The sequence below is a fragment of the Macaca thibetana genome, chromosome 5, assembly GCF_024542745.1.
Source record: "Macaca thibetana thibetana isolate TM-01 chromosome 5, ASM2454274v1, whole genome shotgun sequence".
Classification (NCBI taxonomy): domain Eukaryota; kingdom Metazoa; phylum Chordata; class Mammalia; order Primates; family Cercopithecidae; genus Macaca; species Macaca thibetana.
The window spans coordinates 181,052,410-181,070,620 of NC_065582.1; the positions used below are offsets into that span (position 1 = coordinate 181,052,410).

Consider the following 18,211-nt stretch of genomic DNA (forward strand, 5'->3'; position numbering starts at 1 on the left):
CTGCGTGTGTTTAAGGGTGTGGTTGTGTGTTGGGGGCATGACAAGGGCAGGCCCCAGACCCCGTGATGGACAGGCAGGAAGAGGGTGTCTGACAAACAGGGCCTTGCCACCTGCAGGAGCCCCTGAGTACTTCACAGACCAAGCAGGGACCCTCGCGCCCAAGGACACCTCCACCCAAGATGGAAAGAAGGTGGCCCCAGGGCCTGATGCGCTGGGTACAAATCCTGGCCCCCACTAGGCGCTGGGTCACACAGAGCGTGTTCCTCCTGCGGGAGCCCCCATTTCCTCATCGTGGGGTGGAGCGATCACCTCCGCACTTGGTGCCTGCCCAGATCCAGTGCTAATTTACACAGAGGACCTGGCCCAAAGCCTCTGTGTCCTGGGTGAACAGTGAGCACTGGCGAGACCCCACGTGGGCCTGCTGCGTGGTAAGAGCTCAGCGGAGGCTGCTTCTGTGCATGGCCTCCTTAGTTTCTTTTGGCAGAGACCTGAGTCATTGTTTTTAACAATTAAAACAAACGAACACTCACAAAGCTGTTGGTCAAGCTCAGGATTTCCTAAGTGACCACGCTGTGCAAATTCACATGCTACTTTGGAAAACAGCCAGAGAGCAGATTCAAACTCCAAGGGAAGGGGGGCCTCTTACTCATCTCAGGACCCTGGGTGCCCAGCACAGGCTGCGGGCTTGAGAGACACGTGGGGGAATGAATGAATGAATGAATGAATGGGAACCAAAGTGAGAGGATGCCTCCACCCTTCTCAAGTCCAGGAGGCGACCCCCACATCACCCGCTTCGCCACACTCCTTCCCTTGTCTCTGCAGAGGCAGACGACGCACAGCCCAGACTTAGCCTCCTGGCTCCCCCCACTTAGCAGGTGATAAGGCACGTTTTGCAAAGGTCTGTGGCAGTGGCTTTCAACGTGGGGCACTTTTGCCCAAGAGACATTTGGCAATGTCTGACGACCCTTCTGACTGTCATAACTTGGAGAGGGTTCCAGGCATCTAGTCGGTAGTGGACACAGGATGCTAACCTTGCCAGGACAGCTGCCCTCACCAAAGGGCTCTCTGGCCCCACATGTGAATGGTACTGGAGCTGAGATCCCTGATCCGAGCCTCTGTTGGCTTGTCTGCACGTCAAGGGAGCACAGCACACAGGGCTGTGTGGTGACCAGAAGACAGGCAACAGAGAGCAGTGGTCAGATCCCAGCTCTGCCCCCCACCGGCTGTGACCTGGGGAAGTCACTTCACTTCTGTGTGCCCCTGGAGTGAGGGCTTGTGTGACCCGTGAATAAATGCACACACGTTGACTGGTGAGGTGGGCCCACCTCTGATCTCACTGCCACTGCTGTTGTCACCAGGTGGGCCCCTCGCGGGAGGCCTGCTTCCTCTGGGATGCCCTTGCGGGCATCTCCGCCACTCTGCCTCCTACCATATTGGCCGGCGCCCTCCCCTGCCAAGAAGCTTCCTTGACCTTGAGCTCCAAGCTGCAGGGGGGATGCCAACCTCACACCTGCCTCGGCCCCCTCATTCTCCTATCAGCAGTACACGTGGAGATAAGAGCAAGGTGCAAAAGGAGTGTTGCCATGGAAACCACATCCTCACTTTCTAAACACATCTGGAGCTCCATATTTCTTTGTGGGCTCTGCACATGGCAGCTCAGAGTCCTGTGTGACACAGGCTGTGGACTAAAGCTGTCAGTGGCAGAATGTCCCTAGCAGGGCAGAAGGGGCCTCAGGACACCCCAATGTCAGCTGGCCACGTGCCCGTACATCCTGGCTGGCACTGCCAGCAGCAGCAACAGCATAACCCTCCTAGAACCTTCCGCTTTTCTATTTTCCCCAAAATGCTCCCTCTTCCACCAGATGTGGTCATGGTGGGGGTGGTTGTGGTGGGGGGTGGCTAGGATGTGCCAGGCAGCCTCTTGGAGCCTCAGCTGGGAGTTCAGGGGGTGCAGGTGCAGGAGCCAGACCCCCACTGCAGCACCCCAGGTCTAACTGGGGTCAGGGGAGTAGGGGGAGTCTCAGATTCTAGATCAAATCTGAGATTGAGTTTTGGAAACAAGGACTCTGACCGAGCTCCAAAACTTGAAAGTGATTAAACTCCATGAACTTGGCTTGCAGTTTCATTTAGGAACCTGTACCGGAGGAGGAAAAGCCGCTGGAAAAGATAAAACATGTTCAAGTTCAGCCCCAGTGCACTGCAGTCAGGACTAGACTGGGACACAGGCCTGCCATGAGCCCAGAGAGGGGCGGGGGCTCCTGCGAGGATCCTGGGTTTACCTCCCAGGCACACCCAGGGGTTCTCCTGTTTCCTAGGCAGCCAGGGAGCAGCGGGAGCTCCTGGGTTTACCCCCCAGCCTCACCCCAAGGCTCTCCTGTTTCCCAGGCAGCCAGCAAGGGGGCAGGGGCTCTGGTCCGGGCACCCACCCTCTTAGCACTACCCTTGCAGGAGCAGAGAACACAGGGACTCCACGTGCCACAGTCCAGGTGGTCAACCCTGTCGCTGGAAGAGTGGAGGACCCTAAAGCCCCATCCCCGGGCCCGGGACCTTGGAACTGCACACACGCCTTCCCGCCCCTTCATCCCTCACTCTGGTGGGGCCTCCCCAGGTCGAGGGGGTGGAGCTAAAGAGCATAGCAGCCAGGCCCAAGAAGTACACGTGGGGTCTTCTCAGCATGGATGGAGCTGCTCGCCATCCCTTTTCCCCAGGCCAAGCCCATCTTTCCCAGTTGCCAGCCTGCTGCCCACACCCTGGCTGGCCCCACGCCCACATCGAAGGCCCAGAGAGGGGACACCTCTCGCCCTCGGCCCCCAGTGGTGAGTGCAGGGTCCACCCCGGGTAGCTGGGCTCAGAGCTGCCTCTGGGTCGGCACGCGGCGCTCGCACTCCGGGAGGGCCAACCTGTGGCAGGCTCGTGACCAGCAGTGGGTCAGCACTGGAGAGCTGGGGCTCACGGGAAGGAGCAGAGCTTCAGGGACACAGGGGACCCCCCAACGAGCATGGTGGGGAAGCCGAGGCTTGCGGGGTGTTGGCTGCTCCTCCTGGAACGCGCCTGTGTGGCCCACCCTAAAGGATTTCTTGTTCCTGAGTGGCCTGCTTGGGGCAGCAGAGGGAAGCTCAGGGCCACGGGCCTCAAGCTTGAGCTCTGCCTCAAGAGCCAGCCACTCTCCCCTCCCCAGGGAAGGGCAGCCACACAGGCAACCACGTGAGGCCCCGCCCTGCTGTCCCCTGACCCGGCAAGCCGGCCAGGCAGACGGTGCTGCTTCCTACATTCCGGACTGACTGGACTCTACCCCACTCCACAACCATCTGTGGCTCCTCATGGCCTCCAGATGTACCAAGAACACCATGGCGTGGCTTTGGAGGAAGCTGCCATCTGGTGTTGCTGTCTCAGTGTCATTCCTGTTCCCCACCCCCACGCTGCAGCCCCGTCCACTCACACGGGTCTGGGGGGTGCTCATGCTGCAGCCCCGTCCACTCACACGGGTCTGGGGTGTGCCCACGCTGCAGCCCTGTCCACTCACACGGGTCTGGGGGGTGCCCACGCTGCAGCCCCGTCCACTCACACGGGTCTGGGGGGTGCCCACACTGCAGCCCCGTCCACTCACAAGGGTCTGGGGGGTGCCCACGCTGTAGCCCCGTCCACTTACATGGGTCTGGGGGGTGCCCCCAGCACATTTCACAGGTGTGTTCAGTCTTTGCACTCTCTTCTCACCTGTAGCACCCTCCCCCTTCCAGACCCACCTGCTGGAATTCAGCCTGTGTCTCCAGTTTCAGAGCCAAGGCCACCTCCTTAGGCAGCCTCTGGCCCTAGCGGGGTAAGCTCACTTGCTTTGGACTTGAAAGGCCTTGGCCCACCCCTCGGTACTTCCGCCCCCTGACGGACACTGAGCACCCAGCACACCCACTCCTGCCAGGTACAGGGCACACCTGCACCTGCAGAAGAGCTCCTCCAGGCACAGCTGCTGGGGCAACAAAAGCAGGCCGGACCGGGAAGACTGTAGACATCCACACAGGAGCCAGGACTGCTGCTCAATGCTTTCTAGGTTCTTTCTAGCGCAGAAATGGTTCTAAGCTCAGGATTCTCACCACAGGTTGGGGGAAGGGGCAGGTTACATTATTAGATGTCTAGGGGTCCTGGGAGCTTTGTTCTTTGAAAATGCAAATTTGATATTTCAAAATAAATTTACATTTGGAGAGGGCAGAGTCTTTCTGCCAAGGGTATTTTTGAAAACCTCAAAAAAAAAAAAATCTCAGACAGTGATTCTGTGGTTGGTCATATTTCCATCCCCCCGACCCCGCTTTTTTTTTTTTTTTTTTTTTTTTGACAGTCTTACTCTGTCACCCAGGCTGGAGGGCAGTGGTACAATCCCAGCTCACTGCAACCTCCGCCTCTCAAGTTCAAGCGATTCTCCTGCCTCGGCCTGCTGAGTAGCTGGGACTACAGGCGGGCACTACCACACCCAGCTAATTTTTGTATTTTTAGTAGAGCTGGGGTCTCACCACTTTGGCCAGGCTGGTCTCGAACCCCTGGCCTCAGGTGATCCGCCCGCCTCGGCCTCCCAAAGTGCTGGGATTACAGGCGTGAGCCAACGTGCCCAGCCCATGTTTCCCTTTTTAATTTGGCTGCCAGGAAGCTTTGGACAAACTATTTAAAACTGATCTCCCCCTTTTAAAATTTGCCATAGAGCTTTTGATTACTATCTGAACTTCATTTTAACAGTACTACTGTTTGTGAAGCCAAATTCTCAAAGATGGATAAAAGGCATTAAATAAAACCACGTTTACGTTAAAAAAAAAAAAATTCAATCAATCCAGGCCCTAGCTGGAGAGAGATTTTTGAATGGAGGACTTTCCTAGCAAGTCCCGAAGCAGCACCCTCCCCACCCAGTGCTGCTGCGAACTTCGTCCCAAGGGATGCAGGCTTCGCTTCGTTTCACAGAGTCAAAGTATAGCCAGCTCCCAGGGCCAACGCCGCACTCCTGGGAGGCTGGAAGTGGAATCGCCTCTATAGACACTCTCAACACAGCAGACAAAGTGGGGGAGAAAGGAGGCATTTGACACAGGAGAGGAAATTAATTGCAGGCAAGATGCTGACTCCAGAAATCAGTAGAAACCTCTCCTCCGTCTGGGGACACGTGGCCCTGCCTCTGGGGACACGACAGTGACCACGGTGCTCAGAGTGGGCTTCTGCAGCAGGTGCCTAGCAGCGGTGGGTCCTGGTGTGCCGGGCTCCCCTCCCAGAGCCTGTGTGCCATCTCATGCCCCAGCAGAGCCACCTCGGCTGGGAAAGGCCACCTGGCTGCCCCCTTCTTGCTGATACTTGGCCCCACACCTGCAAACCCCTGACACTTTGGCTGGCATTTGTTTTTTTCACACTAACAACCTTCTGCTTCCTAATTCAAGGAGCATTTATTGAGCCCCCACTGCATACACACCTGGCCTAACTCCTGGGAGGTGGAGCAGTGAACCCGAGGGCCCCTGACTGCGGGAGCCCGGAGCTCAGTGCTCTTCTACGGGTTCTCGGGGGTCCAAAGGGGTCCCAGGTGGCCTGGAATTAACAGAGGGGAGCTGAGAGGAGTGAACACCAGAGGGAAAGGACCCAAAGGAGACCTGGAAGGCTTCCTGGAGGAGATGTGCTAGAGCCGGGCAAAAGCAGCAGTGGGCATTAGATGGGAGAGCAGGAGAGACACATGGGGTGGAGAAAACAGCCAGTGCAAAGGCTTGGCGGCACGAGAGCCCCAGAAACTTCCATCCCTGGCTGCCTCCTCACATTTATCCACAGCGGTTCACTGCCGCTGCTGTTGCTCTGGGTGTCTGTTTGTCAGGCCCTGTCCCTGGGCACTGCAGAGACCATGCCCCCAACTCAGCACCCCCCCCCCCCCTGCTAAGCCCTCCCCAGCACCTCCCACTCAGCACGCCCCACTCAGCACCCCCCACTCAGCACCTCCCACTCAGCACGCCCCACTCAGCATCCCCACTCAGCACAGCAGCACACCCCCACTCAGCACCTCCCACTCAGCACCCCCACTCAGCCCCCCCACTCAGCACCCCCACTCAGCACGCCCCACTCAGCATCCCCCACTCAGCACGCCCCCACCACTCAGCACCCCCCACTCAGCACCCCCCTGCTACTCAGCACCTCCCACTCAGCATCCCCACGCCCCCACTCAGCAACCCATCCCTCAGCACCCCCCCTCTCAGCACGCCCCCACTCAGAACCCCCACTCAGCACCCCCACTCAGCACCCCCCAACTCAGCACACCCATCCACTCAGCACACCCCACTCAGCATCCCCCAACTCAGCACCCCCATCCACTCAGCATGCCCGCCCCCCCACTCAGCACTCCCCACTCAGCACCCCCCACTCAGCATGCCCCACTCAGCACGCCCCCACTCAGCACCCCCTCCCACTCAGCATGCCCCCACTCAGCACGCCCCCACTCAGCGCCCCCACTCAGCACCCCCACTCAGCACACCCCACTCAGCACCCCCCACTCAGCACCCCCCACTCAGCACCCCCAGCCCCCCTACTCAGCACCCCCACTCAGTATGCCCCCCTCAGTACCTCCCACTCAGCACTCAGCACCCCCTACTCAGCACCCCCCACTCAGCACGCCCCCACTCAGCACCCCCCACTCAGCACCCCCACTCAGTGCCCACTTACTTCGGAGGCCCTGGGACAGGTGTGCGCTGCTGCCCACCGACACGGGCAGGGAGCATTTCTGGCACATGCATTCCTTCCCGTTGAAGGTCACTCGGTCCCCGGGAGGGAAGGGCAGCCTGAAACAAGAGAGCTCGTTACCAGCCAGGCCCGCCTTCCGGCTCCTCTCTGGGGGAGCCCTGCCCCAGAGCAGGAGACCAGGGCCAATGTCTCCCCAGGGCTTCGCAAAGGGACCGTTCACAGGCTGAGGACGCAATGCTAGGCCTCTCCACCCAGGCACTGCCGCGTCCCCGCAATAGGACCTCAGGTAGTCATTGACATCTGAGCCTCAGTTTCCTCATCCGCACCAACAGGCAGAATCGTAGCGCCTAAGGCGGTGGTGAGGACCAGCTGAGGGCCAGCCCAGTGCTTGGCACATGGCAACATACCATGCCACCGGTGCCTCCAGCCCACCCTGCCTTCCCAGCGACATGGGATGCTTTCTTCATATCGGCTCAGCAGCAAGGGCAGCAGCTATACCCACTGGGCATCTCCTGTGTGCCCAGGGCCTGCTACTGTGATAGGCGCCCTATAGGCATGCCTCATGAATAACCCCACGCCATTCAACCTAGTTGGCATTTGCTTCATGTCTTTTCTTTTCTTTTTTTTTTTTTTTTTTTTTTTTTTTGAGACGGAGTCTCACTCTGTCGCCCAGGCTGGAGTGCAGTGGCGCGATCTTGGCTCACTGCAAGCTCCGCCTCCCGGGTTCACACCATTCTCTTGCCTCAGCTTCTTGAGTAGCTGGGACTACAAGCGCCCGCCACTTCGCCCGGCTAGTTTTTTTGTATTTTTAGTAGAGACAGGGTTTCACCGTGGTCTTGATCTCCTGACCTTGTGATCCGCCCGCCTCAGCCTCCCAAAGTGCTGGGATTACAGGCATGAGCCACCACGCCCGGCCGCTTCATGTCTTCTCTATGTGCGAGAAACTGGAGTTCAGAGAGGATGTGTAACTTTTCCAAGGACACATCGATACGAGTCAGAACCAGAATCAAACCAAGACCTGTCTGGCTTCAAAGTTCCACGATTTATCTACCTGGGCCGCGAAGAGGGCAGTGTCTTTAAAAGCACACCTCGTAGACAGGAAGATGCTGGACAATTGGATCCTGTCTTTATTTAAAATTCTGCCATTCTGCTCTAAATGGAGTTTTTGCATTTATTTCAATTTTTTAAAATTTTGCATTAAAATATCATTTACTTGACTACTGAGTTTTCTGGTACCCCCTTAAAGTCTGCCTCCGCAGCAAGTGCCGGGAGCAAGGCTGGGTGAGGGACCGCGGAGAGCCGGCCCATCCTCCTGCAGCCCGGGGATGTCTTTGGAGACTGAGGGATGGCTCAAGTAGCTGCATCTAGCAAGCTCAGGCCGGGCCACCTGCAGACGGGGCCAGAAGCACAGCCTGAGAATGCTGCCATGTCTGCCCTCGACACCTGCTGCCACCAAGCTCCCAGTAGCCGCCGGGCCACTTGCCTTCCCCAGCTGAGCCTGGCCAGAGAACCAGGTGCTTTTTAGGCAGAAGCCTGTGGAAGTGTCAGACCGTGGGTGCCCCTTAAGGCTCCTGCGTGGCCAGGCATGCTGGCTCACATTTGTAATCCCAGTACTTTGGGAGGCTGAGGTGGGAGGATCACTTGAGGTCAGGAGTTTGAGACCAGCCTGGCCAGTATGGTGAAACCCCGTCTCTACTAAACATACAAAAATTGGCTGGGTGTTGTGGTGTGCACTTGTAATCTCAGCTACTTGGGAGGGTGAGGCAGGAGAATCACTTGAACCGGGAGGTGGAGGTTGCAGTGAGCCAAGTTTGCACCGCTGTACTCCAGCCTGGGCGAAAGAGTGAGACTCCAAAAAAAAAAAAAAAAGCCCCCCTGCTCAAACATCTTTGTTGGGTTCACCTGTCTTCTTCAGGGAAGAGACCATAGATGCATTGTTGATTGAATGAATGGGTGAATAAGTGAAGGATTGAAGCTCCCCTAGGGGGCTGTGCTTGGTCTACTCTCTCCTGATGCGTCCCTGCCCGGCCTCCCACCAGGGCCTGCCAGATGGAGCTCCCTGAAGCTAGAGACCACTGTGCCTTCCCCTGCTGAAGGCCTGCCAGAGCCTCGCCCTGTGGGGCTGGCATTCAGTGTCCTTGGTCCATGCAGCAGGTGTGTTCCTGGATTCCCACTGGGCCAGTACCTGCTCCTGGGGATCCAGGACAAATACAGGCTGAGCTGGGCCCAGGGCCCTCTCCTCCCATTCGCCACCCAGGAGCCTGCACGGCTCTCCCATGCCCATGTTGCCACTGTGTGAGTGCTGTGGTCTGCTGCCCCCTGGGTCTCAGTGTCTTGCACCCTCCCTGTCGTGGGGGATCTTGAGACAGAGTAGGAGCCCCTCCGCATCCCTGGATGTGCTTGGAGCGAATATCTGGCTGTGTAACCCGGAGCAAGTTACTCAGCCTCTCTGAAACGCTTCTCACCTATAAAGTAGGACGGAGAACGCCCGCATTCCAGGTTTGTATTCACACATTCATTCGCCCACAGGACATCCTGCCCGGGAAGCTCTGGCATATTGCCTGGGCCTGAGAGGGGCTGACTCAATGGCATCTATGATTTTATTTCCTCAACTTTATTGAGGTACATTGTGACAAATGTACACACCCATGTAACTGCCACCGCCACGTCATGATATGGAACATTCTTTCCACTGCAAAAAGCCCCCTGTGGTTGTCTACAATCACACTGCCTGTGACCTCTGGCCCCAGGCACCATGATCATCATTGTCACCAGGGCCCCAGACACTGTGACTAACACTGTCACCGTGGATTAGATTTGTGTGTGTGTGTGTGTGTGTGTGTATGTGCGGAATCACAGAGCACGTAGTCTTTGGTGTTTTGTCAGCGCCGTGTTTTTGAGATTCACCCGTGCTACTGCCCATGTCGATCCTTTGTTCCTTTGAGGACTGAGCAGTGTCCGTCCCATGGACAAACCACAATAGCCATTCCATGCAACTGCGGGGGGCTTGTGGGCTGTTTCCGGTTTGAGGCTGTTACAAATAAAGCTGTTAAGCACAGTTGCCAACTAGCCTCTCCGCGGATGCAAGCTTTCCCTCTGGGTGAATGCAGAAGACGGGTTTTCTGATCATGTGCTCAGTGTGTATTTAACTTTATCAGAAACTGCCAAGCCGGTTTCCACGGCCACAGTGCATGTTCGGCACTGGAAGGACACTCCTCTGGCTTCACGTCCTCACCAGCACCTGCCACGGTCCATCTTTTTAGCTTTAGTCGTTCTAATGGAGGCGTAATGGCATTTCTTTGCAGTTTTCATTTGCATACCCCTGTGACTAATGATGATAAACATTGTTTCACGTATGGTGTTGGTCATTTGTGTGTGTGTGTGTGTACACATATATACACACACACACACATATATACATTTTTTTTTTTTTTTTTGAGACACAGTATTGCTCAGTCACCCAGGCTGGAGTGCAGTGGCACAATCTTGGCTCACTGCAACCTCTGTCTCCTGGGTTCAAGTGATCCTCCTGCCTCAGCCTCTTGAGTAGCTGGGATTACAGGTGTCTGCCACTACACCTGGCTAATTTTTATATTTTTAGTAGAGATGGCGTTTCACCATGTTGGCCAGGCTGGTCTTGAACTCCTGACCTCAAGCAATCTGCCCACCTCAGCCTCCCAATATGCTGAGATTACAGGCATGAGCCACCACACCCAGCCCATATGTATATGTTCTTTAGTGAAGTGTGAAAGACAATAGGATCTCAGGACCCCAAACTCACTATGCCAAAGGGAAAGTTAAGCTGGGAACTGAGTCATGCAAAAACTGCTTTCCTTTTGTTTCCAGAGAGCTGTAGTTTCACAACCCCATGTCACATGTAAAATGCAAAACAGAATGGCGTATGACAAATGTAAAATGTAGATTTACAGAGGGTTAGTCTTAACTGTTTCTTCGACTCCCTCTTTTCACATGTAAAACACAGATTTACTGAGGCTCTGATTAGCATATGAAATCTAACTATAAAGACTGTAGCTGCCGGGCGCGGTGGCTCAAGCCTGTAATCCCAGCACTTTGGGAGGCCGAGGCGGGCGGATCACAAGGTCAGGAGATCGAGACCACAGTGAAACCCCGTCTCTACTAAAAATACAAAAAATTAGCCGGGCGCGGTGGCGGGCACCTGTAGTCCTAGCTACTCAGGAGGCTGAGGCAGGAGAATGGCGTGAACCCAGGAGGCGGAGCTTGCAGTGAGCCGAGATCGCGCCACTGCACTCCAGCCTGGGCAACAGCGTGAGACTCCGTCTCAAAAAAAAAAAAAAAAAAAAAAAAAAAAAAAAAAAAAGACTGTAGCTACCTGCCTCATGGTCCTCCTCCTCCCCCTTTTTTTCTCTCCTTCTTGCTCTTTCCCCTTTAAATACCGAAGTGTCCCAAACCCCCTTTGGAAAAAGAACAGCTCGCAAGTGCTCCTGTGGCTTGCATTTCACCCTGGGCACATCCTCAACCTTGGCTAAATAAATCTCTATTGATTGAGCCCTGCCTCCATCTCTTTTTGGTTTATAGTTGTCTCTGTTAAACTCTTTTGCCCATTTTTTTAAAAGTTTTTTTGAGACAGAGTCTCCCTCTGTCACCCAGGCTGGAGTGCAGTGGTGTGATCTTGGCTCACTGAAACCTCTACCTCCTGGGTTCAAGTGATTCTCCTGCCTCAGCCTTCCAAGTACCTGGGATTACAGGCACCCACCATCATGCCTGGCTAATTTTTGTATTTTTAGTAGAGACAAGGTTTCACCACGTTGGCCAGGCTGGTCTTGAACTCCTGACCTCAAGTGATTCACCCGGCTCAGCCTCCCAAAGTGCTGGGATTACAGGTGTGAGCCACTGCACCCAGCCTCTTTTGCCCATTTTTAACAAGATTTTTGGTCTTATTATTGAGTTGTGAATAATCAATATTTTGTAAATAATCCATATTTTGTAGAGCAGTGCTGCATCAGACACAGGTGTGAGGGTTCACCCTTGAACTCATATCTAACACGGCACTCTCTGCCAGCCGATGGCTTGCTTTTACAGGTTCTCATTTTGCATTTCCTTCAGCCCACAAAACTTCCTGTTAGTTTATTTTGGTGTAGGTTGGCTGGCAACAAATTCTCTTAGCTTTGTGGGTCTAAAAAAGTCTTTATAGTGCCTTCGTTTCTCAGTAACAGTTTTGACATTTTATTCGCATACAATATAATGTACAATCCAGCAGCTTTTAGCATATTCTGAGTTGTGCGACTATCACCATAATCAATTTTAGAACAATCTCATCACCCACAAAAGAAATCCCATGCCCTTTAGCAGTCTTGCCTTCAGTTTTGGAAGTCTTTTGTGCTTAGTCTAGAATTATTTGATAGATATTTTTCTCTCAGCATTTAAGAAATGTTATTCTATTGTCTTCTAGCCTACATAGTTTCTGATGAGAAGTCTGGAGTCATACCTTTGTTCCTCTGTAAATAATATTTCTTTTCCTCGGGCTGCTTTTAAGATTTCTTTTTAGCACTGGTTTTCAGCAATTTGATTAGGATAGATTTGGTAGATTCTGATGTGTTTATTCTGCTTGATGTTCATTGAAATTCTTGGATCCATGTGTTTACAGTTTTCACCAAATTTGCAAAATGTTCAGCAATTCCTTCCTTAAGTACTTTTTGGTCTCCCTTATCCATCTAGATAGAGACACAGATCTACAACCACAGGTCCCTGAGGGGCTTTTCATGTTTTTCAGTCTTTTTGTCTCTCTGCTTAAGTCTGAATTCTTTCTAATGCTGTGTCTTCAAGTTTACTGATATTTTCTTCCGAAATACCCAATCTACTGCTAATTCCTTTCAGTAGATTTTCCACTTCAGCCATTGTATTGTTCATTTCTACAAGTACCAGTGGTTTCTTTTTATATCTTCCATAACTCTCCTATTTATGTTCATGTTTCCTTAAAATACTTAATCATATTTACAGTAGCTATTTTAAAGTCATTATGTGCTCATTTACCATTCCTGTCATTTCTGGGCCTATTGTTACTGACTTTTCTTCTGGGTTTGGGTCACATTTCCTAGTTTCCTTTTATTAGGTTGCTGTTTGTTACGATTAATTTTAATGACAAAACCCACAATTACTTTTGCAACAACCTAATACAACTAGTAATTTTTCTTTTTTTTTTTTTTTTTTTGAGAGACAAGGTCTTGCTTATTACCCAGGCTGGAGAGCAGTGGTGCAATCATAGCTCACTGCAGCCTCAAAATCCTGGGCCCAAGCCATCCTCCCACTCTAGCCTCTCATGTAGCTGGGACTACAGGCATGCACCACCATGCCAGGCTAATTTTTAAATTTTTTGTAGAGACAGGGTCTTGCTATGTCACGCAGGCTGATCTTGAACTCCCAGCCTCAAGAGATCCTCGCACCTCAGCCTCCCAAAGTGGAGGGATTATAGTCATGAGCTGCTGTGCCCAGCCATCACCAGCAAGTTTTGACTGGACACTGAACACTTATAAATTTTACGTTGTCGAATGCTGGATTTTTAAAAATCTTCTTGTGAAAAGTGTTGGGCTTTGCCCTGGCGGACAGTTTATTTGCAGATCAGCATGATCTCTTAAAAAAATAATTAATCAAAAAAATAGAGGTGGGGTCTCTTTATGTTTCCCAAGCTGGTCTCCAATTCCTGATCTCAAGCAATCCTCCTATGTTGGCCTCCCAAGGTGCTGGATTACAGGTGTGAGCCTCCGCGCCCAGCCAGCGTGATCTTTCTGAGGCTCATTTTCTGCTTCGGCAGAGCAGGTTCATTGTAGCCTTCACTCTGGGGCTGTTTTGTCTTCTGGATAAGACATGACCCTTTTGGTGTCCACACTGCATGCCCTGGAGTTCAACAAGGAATCTCCGCCCTGGACAGGACTCAGATGTTTCCCAAATCCAGCAATTGTTTCGCTGGCGCCACCTGGTCATGCTCTGCCCCACTGTGTGAAATTTCTCTATGACTACAGGGCTTCGTGCTTGGTCAAAGACTCCAAGGCACCTGTACAGATCGGTGCTCTAGTCCGCTGTGCTCCCACCCCTCTGGCATCGTGCCCAACAAGTTCCAGCTGTGCCTGCCTTTCTAGTCACTGTCTCCTGCCTCAGGACAATGCCGCAGTCCCCTTGGGTCTCTCCCCCAACCCCACGCTAGCCTTCCAGAAACCGCCTCCAGGAAGGAAGCTGGGGCAATCACAGGCCTCACCTCACTTAACTTGTTCCCTTCTCTTAGTTCTGAGCCCCAGAGTCTGGAAATGGTTGTTTCATATATTGTGTCCAGTTTCCTTGTTGTTGATGGTGGCTGGACAAGTCCAGTCCCAGTGACTCCAACATGACCAGGGCTGTCTGTTATTATTTTTTTAAATAATAGATTAACCAGAGGCGATCTTTCAAACCAACTGTGAGATGTCAACCCTTATCTCTAAGCTACGTACACAAAAATCAAACATTCAGATAATCCCTGGGAGAGGTCTGACCCAGGTCACGCTACGATGACACAGCGCGACTCTCCCTAGAAATACTCCTTGTCATCGTCACCTCCTGTCCTTAGCATCCTCTGACAAAGGTTCCATTTCTGTCTCTGGCGCATGCTGTAACCACAGGGAACTGCTTTGGAAACAACATTGAAAACGCCCCCTGCAAACTGGGTGTGGTGAGACAGGGAGTACAGAACAGAAAATCAACTGTTTTTCATGTTTTTATTCTTTGTTTTCTAGAAACAGAACATTTCCTCTGGGAGGAACAAGTCAGGGGCTGTGGACGGAAGGGGGAGGTAGGGACCATGTGGGAAGGCTGCCTTCGGGCCTCCCTGCTCAGCCCCAGGAGGTGCAGGCAGAGGAGGGCCGGTGCAGTCTTGCTGCCCGGGCAAGGACCCAGTCTCCGCAGCCAGCACTCTCTGCTTGCTTGCTCTGTGCCATGCACCAGACCCAAAGCGGGGCAGCCCACCCCTGCCCTTACAGGGAGGCCTCTGGACACACTGCAACAGAAGGGTGCAGACTGTGGGCCCTGGGACAGCCTCGCTGCAGGATGCAGAGGGCAGATCACGGGAGGGAGCAGGAGGAAGAAAGCAAGGGAGGGAGGGAAGGAGAAAGGCCTGGAAGGCCGGGGCGGCGGAGGCCAGGTGCCCGCTCACTCACCGGCAGACGGCGCACACAAAGCAGTCGGGGTGGTAGGTCTTGCCCAGCGCCGACACCACCTCACCCTCGATGAACTGGTCACAGCTGAAGCAGCGGGTGCCGTAGAGCCTCTGGTAGTCCAGCGTGCAGATGTACTCGCCCTGCCGCACGAAGAAGCCGCCCTCGGCCAGGTCGCAGCCGCATGCTGGGGGAGGACGGGTGAGGCGGTGTTAGCGGCAGAGGGGACCATCGCCACATCCCTCAGGCCCCAGGTGGACCCCCCTCCACACACGCACCACCACCTGACACAGGCACCGAGGCCTCAGCACACACTTGGGGTGGCTCACTCAACTCTTGGTGGGCCAGGCTCCCGGGACAGAGTCCGGCTCTGGCCCCTGGCCTGGTGGTGAGTGGACTTTCCTTACAGAAGCTTGGGAAAAGGGCGCTGACTGGGACAAGAGCCAGGCTCTCCTGAGGGGCTGCCCAGCCTCCCACCCTGGCTAGGGTGCCCCCAGCCTCTGTGACCCTGCCAGGAATGGCCCCTGAGCCTCTCCTGTCCTCTAGTGGGCTGTTTCCAGCACTGGGCATATAGATCAGGAAGGGGCTAAAGCCTGATCACCTACTGTGTGCTAGACTCTGTGCTGGGGCCGAAGGTTCCCAGGAGGACAGACTAGGTCCTTGTGGTTGGTGCCTCCAGCCCCGCTCGAGACTTCCCAGCCCCCTCCCGCACTCCTCTGGGTCTCCATGCCCTCACGGTCCTCGGTGCCTGTCTCCCCACAGTGTGAACAAGGCCAGCGCTGCAGGAGGAGAGAGCCTGCGGGTTCCCGAAAGGAAAGAACTTTGTCTCTTTTCCCAACACACACCCGCCCCAGGAAGCTGAAGCCCTGGAGTTCTATGGAGGGCCGAGGGGTCTCTGCCAGGTGGGGAAGGGAACACTCGCCCTCAGGACGACCTGCTGGTCATCACCAGCTCAGAGGCCCTGAGTCCTTGTCCTGAGCACGAGTGCATTCCTCCCATAAGCTTCCCCTCCAGTGCCAGGGCCACGTGGAGGCCATGCGTGGTTTCAGAGGGAGCAGCCCACAGCCTCCCCTGGCCTGGCTGGCCCAGCCCCTCCCTGCTAGCATCACAGAGGAACCCCCTGCAGCCCCAGCCCCTCTGGCCTGGTCAGTCCTGGGTCCTGCCTGCTGGGTCAGTGCAGCTCACAGCCACCAAGGAGGGGCTTTGAGAAACCATGTAGCCCTCATATATTTTAAAGCTGACATCTAAAAGTTGTCATTACAATGTTAACTGCTTGCAAAGGATGTCGTTTCTGCATATTGTGAATACGCGCACCTTTAAAGTGAAAGGTTACATCATTCCTTCGAGGGCATCCAGTGGGATATCAAGTCCAAAGCAAGACCCTCAACATCTGCCTACAAAACCCCCAACAGCGCTCTGGAAACAAACTGGCTGGAAGCACCAGAGCGACTGGAAAGCCTGTATTCCGGCGTTTAGTTTTCTCCATTTCTACAAAGAGATGTTTGCTCTTCTGATATGGTGAGATGTCAACCGAACAGCTGAGATTCCAGATGCAGGAGCTGCGGGGATTCAAATCCCAGCTCCACCTGCATAGTGCACTGTGTCCCTGGGCAAGTTCCTTAACCTCTCTGGGCCTCCTTGTCCTCATCTAGCACACAGAACCTACTTCAGAGGGGTTCACGGCAGCACAGATGAGCATCCTGTGAGCCAGTGCGACCTGAGACCTGAGTCCTGCCTGGCTCAGCATCGAGGCCCTGGCTGCTGCTGTAATGGCTGGTCCTAAGAGGCCCGAGCCGGAGATGCTGATTCTGAATTCTGTCTCAACGTGAGAATGAAAACCCAGAATGAAACCCAGTCTAGACGGTCTGGGAGGGATGAGGACATGGTGTGAGATGCCTGCACTCGCCCCTCCTGGGTGTTCTGGGGTATTTATGAGAAACAGCCAAGGACTCCCAGCATCAAAGGGAAGCTGCAGACAGGTAGGCCTCAGCCCCGGGCCAGGGTGCCCTAGCTCTGCACTCCACGCTCTGGCTCATGAAAATCCAGAAGGAAACCCGGGCTGAGGATGAAAATGCTTTGTCTGATCTTGCACCATAGTGTCGACCAAGCAAATACATCCCAACTGGGGAGAACCAGAGACTTGGGGGCCTCACTTTGGAGCATCGTAGTATTCTGATATCAGCGCCACCCGCACCAAGACAGTCGCTGGATGGTGATCGGGCTCACAGCACTCACGGCTCTGGCATTTGTCAATTTCTCTACTCTTCATAAAGACATGATGGTGTGGGGTGTTCCTTAAAGGAGGAACATGTGGCAGTGGTTCTGGTGCCCCACTCCAGCACCGTGAGTCCACTCCTGGGAGCACCAGGCAAGTGAGTACGTCCAGCCCCAGCCGTTACCTGGGAGGTTGCTGGTCAGATTCTAGCTGTCCTGAGTATGCCAAGGTCACCACAAGGCGATTAAAACCCAGACCTCTGGCCAGGTGCGGTGCCTCACGCCTGTAATCCCAGCACTTTGGGAGGCCGAGGCAGGTGGATCATGAGGTCAGGAGATTGAGACCATCCTGGCTAACACGGTGAAACCCCACCTCTACTACTAAAAATACAAAAAATTAGCTGGGCACAGTGACGGGTAGTCCCAGATACTTGGGAGGCTGAGGCAGGAGAATGGCGTGAAGCCGGGAGGCAGAGCTTGCGGTGAGCCGAGATCGCTCCACTGCACTCCAGCCTGGGCGACAGAGCGAGACTCCATCTCAGAACAAAAAACAAAACAGCAACAACAGCAGAAACAAAAACCCCAGACCTCTGTCTGCTAAAAATAAAACATTCAAGTTCCCTGGTCATTTTAGAAGTCCTTAAGGACACAACACATTGTTCTTATATTGCGTTTTGTCATTTATCAAATTAGCACAGACACTGGCAGGAGGCAGGGGAGGTGGGGGTGACAGCAGCACCATCCTTTGGGCATGCTGTGGTCATTTACAAGAAACAGGCAGGAGAGGGTGGCGGCCGGGGGGAAAGGGTGAATCAGCACCACTTTCTGGAATGCCAGTTGGCACTGACTCCAAGGAATGTGAAAACTTCCCACCCTTTGATCCAGCAGTGCCTCTCCTGGGATTGTCCCAAGGAAATGACCACGACTGTCACAGAAATTCAGTTGCAACAATGTTCCCTGCATTATAGATACAGTAAAATGTCATACATAGATCCCTGGGCTTTAGAGTCAGGCAGCCTGGGCTTGAGTCCTTGCTCCTCCCACTTCCCAGCTGTGTGACCTTGACCAAGTTACTTATCCTCTCTGAACCTCAGAGTCCTCATGTGTAGAATAGAGGTAGCAATACCAATCTTGCATGGTGGCTGTAAGAAATC

The 18,211-nt window shown here is 54.0% G+C and overlaps 1 protein-coding gene across 1 annotated transcript in view; it reads right to left on the reverse strand.

Annotated features, from left to right (window-relative positions):
* ABLIM2 (actin binding LIM protein family member 2) overlaps positions 1-18,211 on the reverse strand; it is a 199,445-nt gene that overhangs the window by 121,737 nt on the left and 59,497 nt on the right. The window contains exons 3-4 of the mRNA XM_050792242.1: positions 14,847-15,030; positions 6,667-6,782 (exon numbers count right to left, since the gene is read on the reverse strand). Of these exons, the coding sequence (XP_050648199.1) occupies positions 6,667-6,782; positions 14,847-15,030 (300 nt within the window). The remainder of the gene's footprint in view (positions 1-6,666; positions 6,783-14,846; positions 15,031-18,211) is intronic.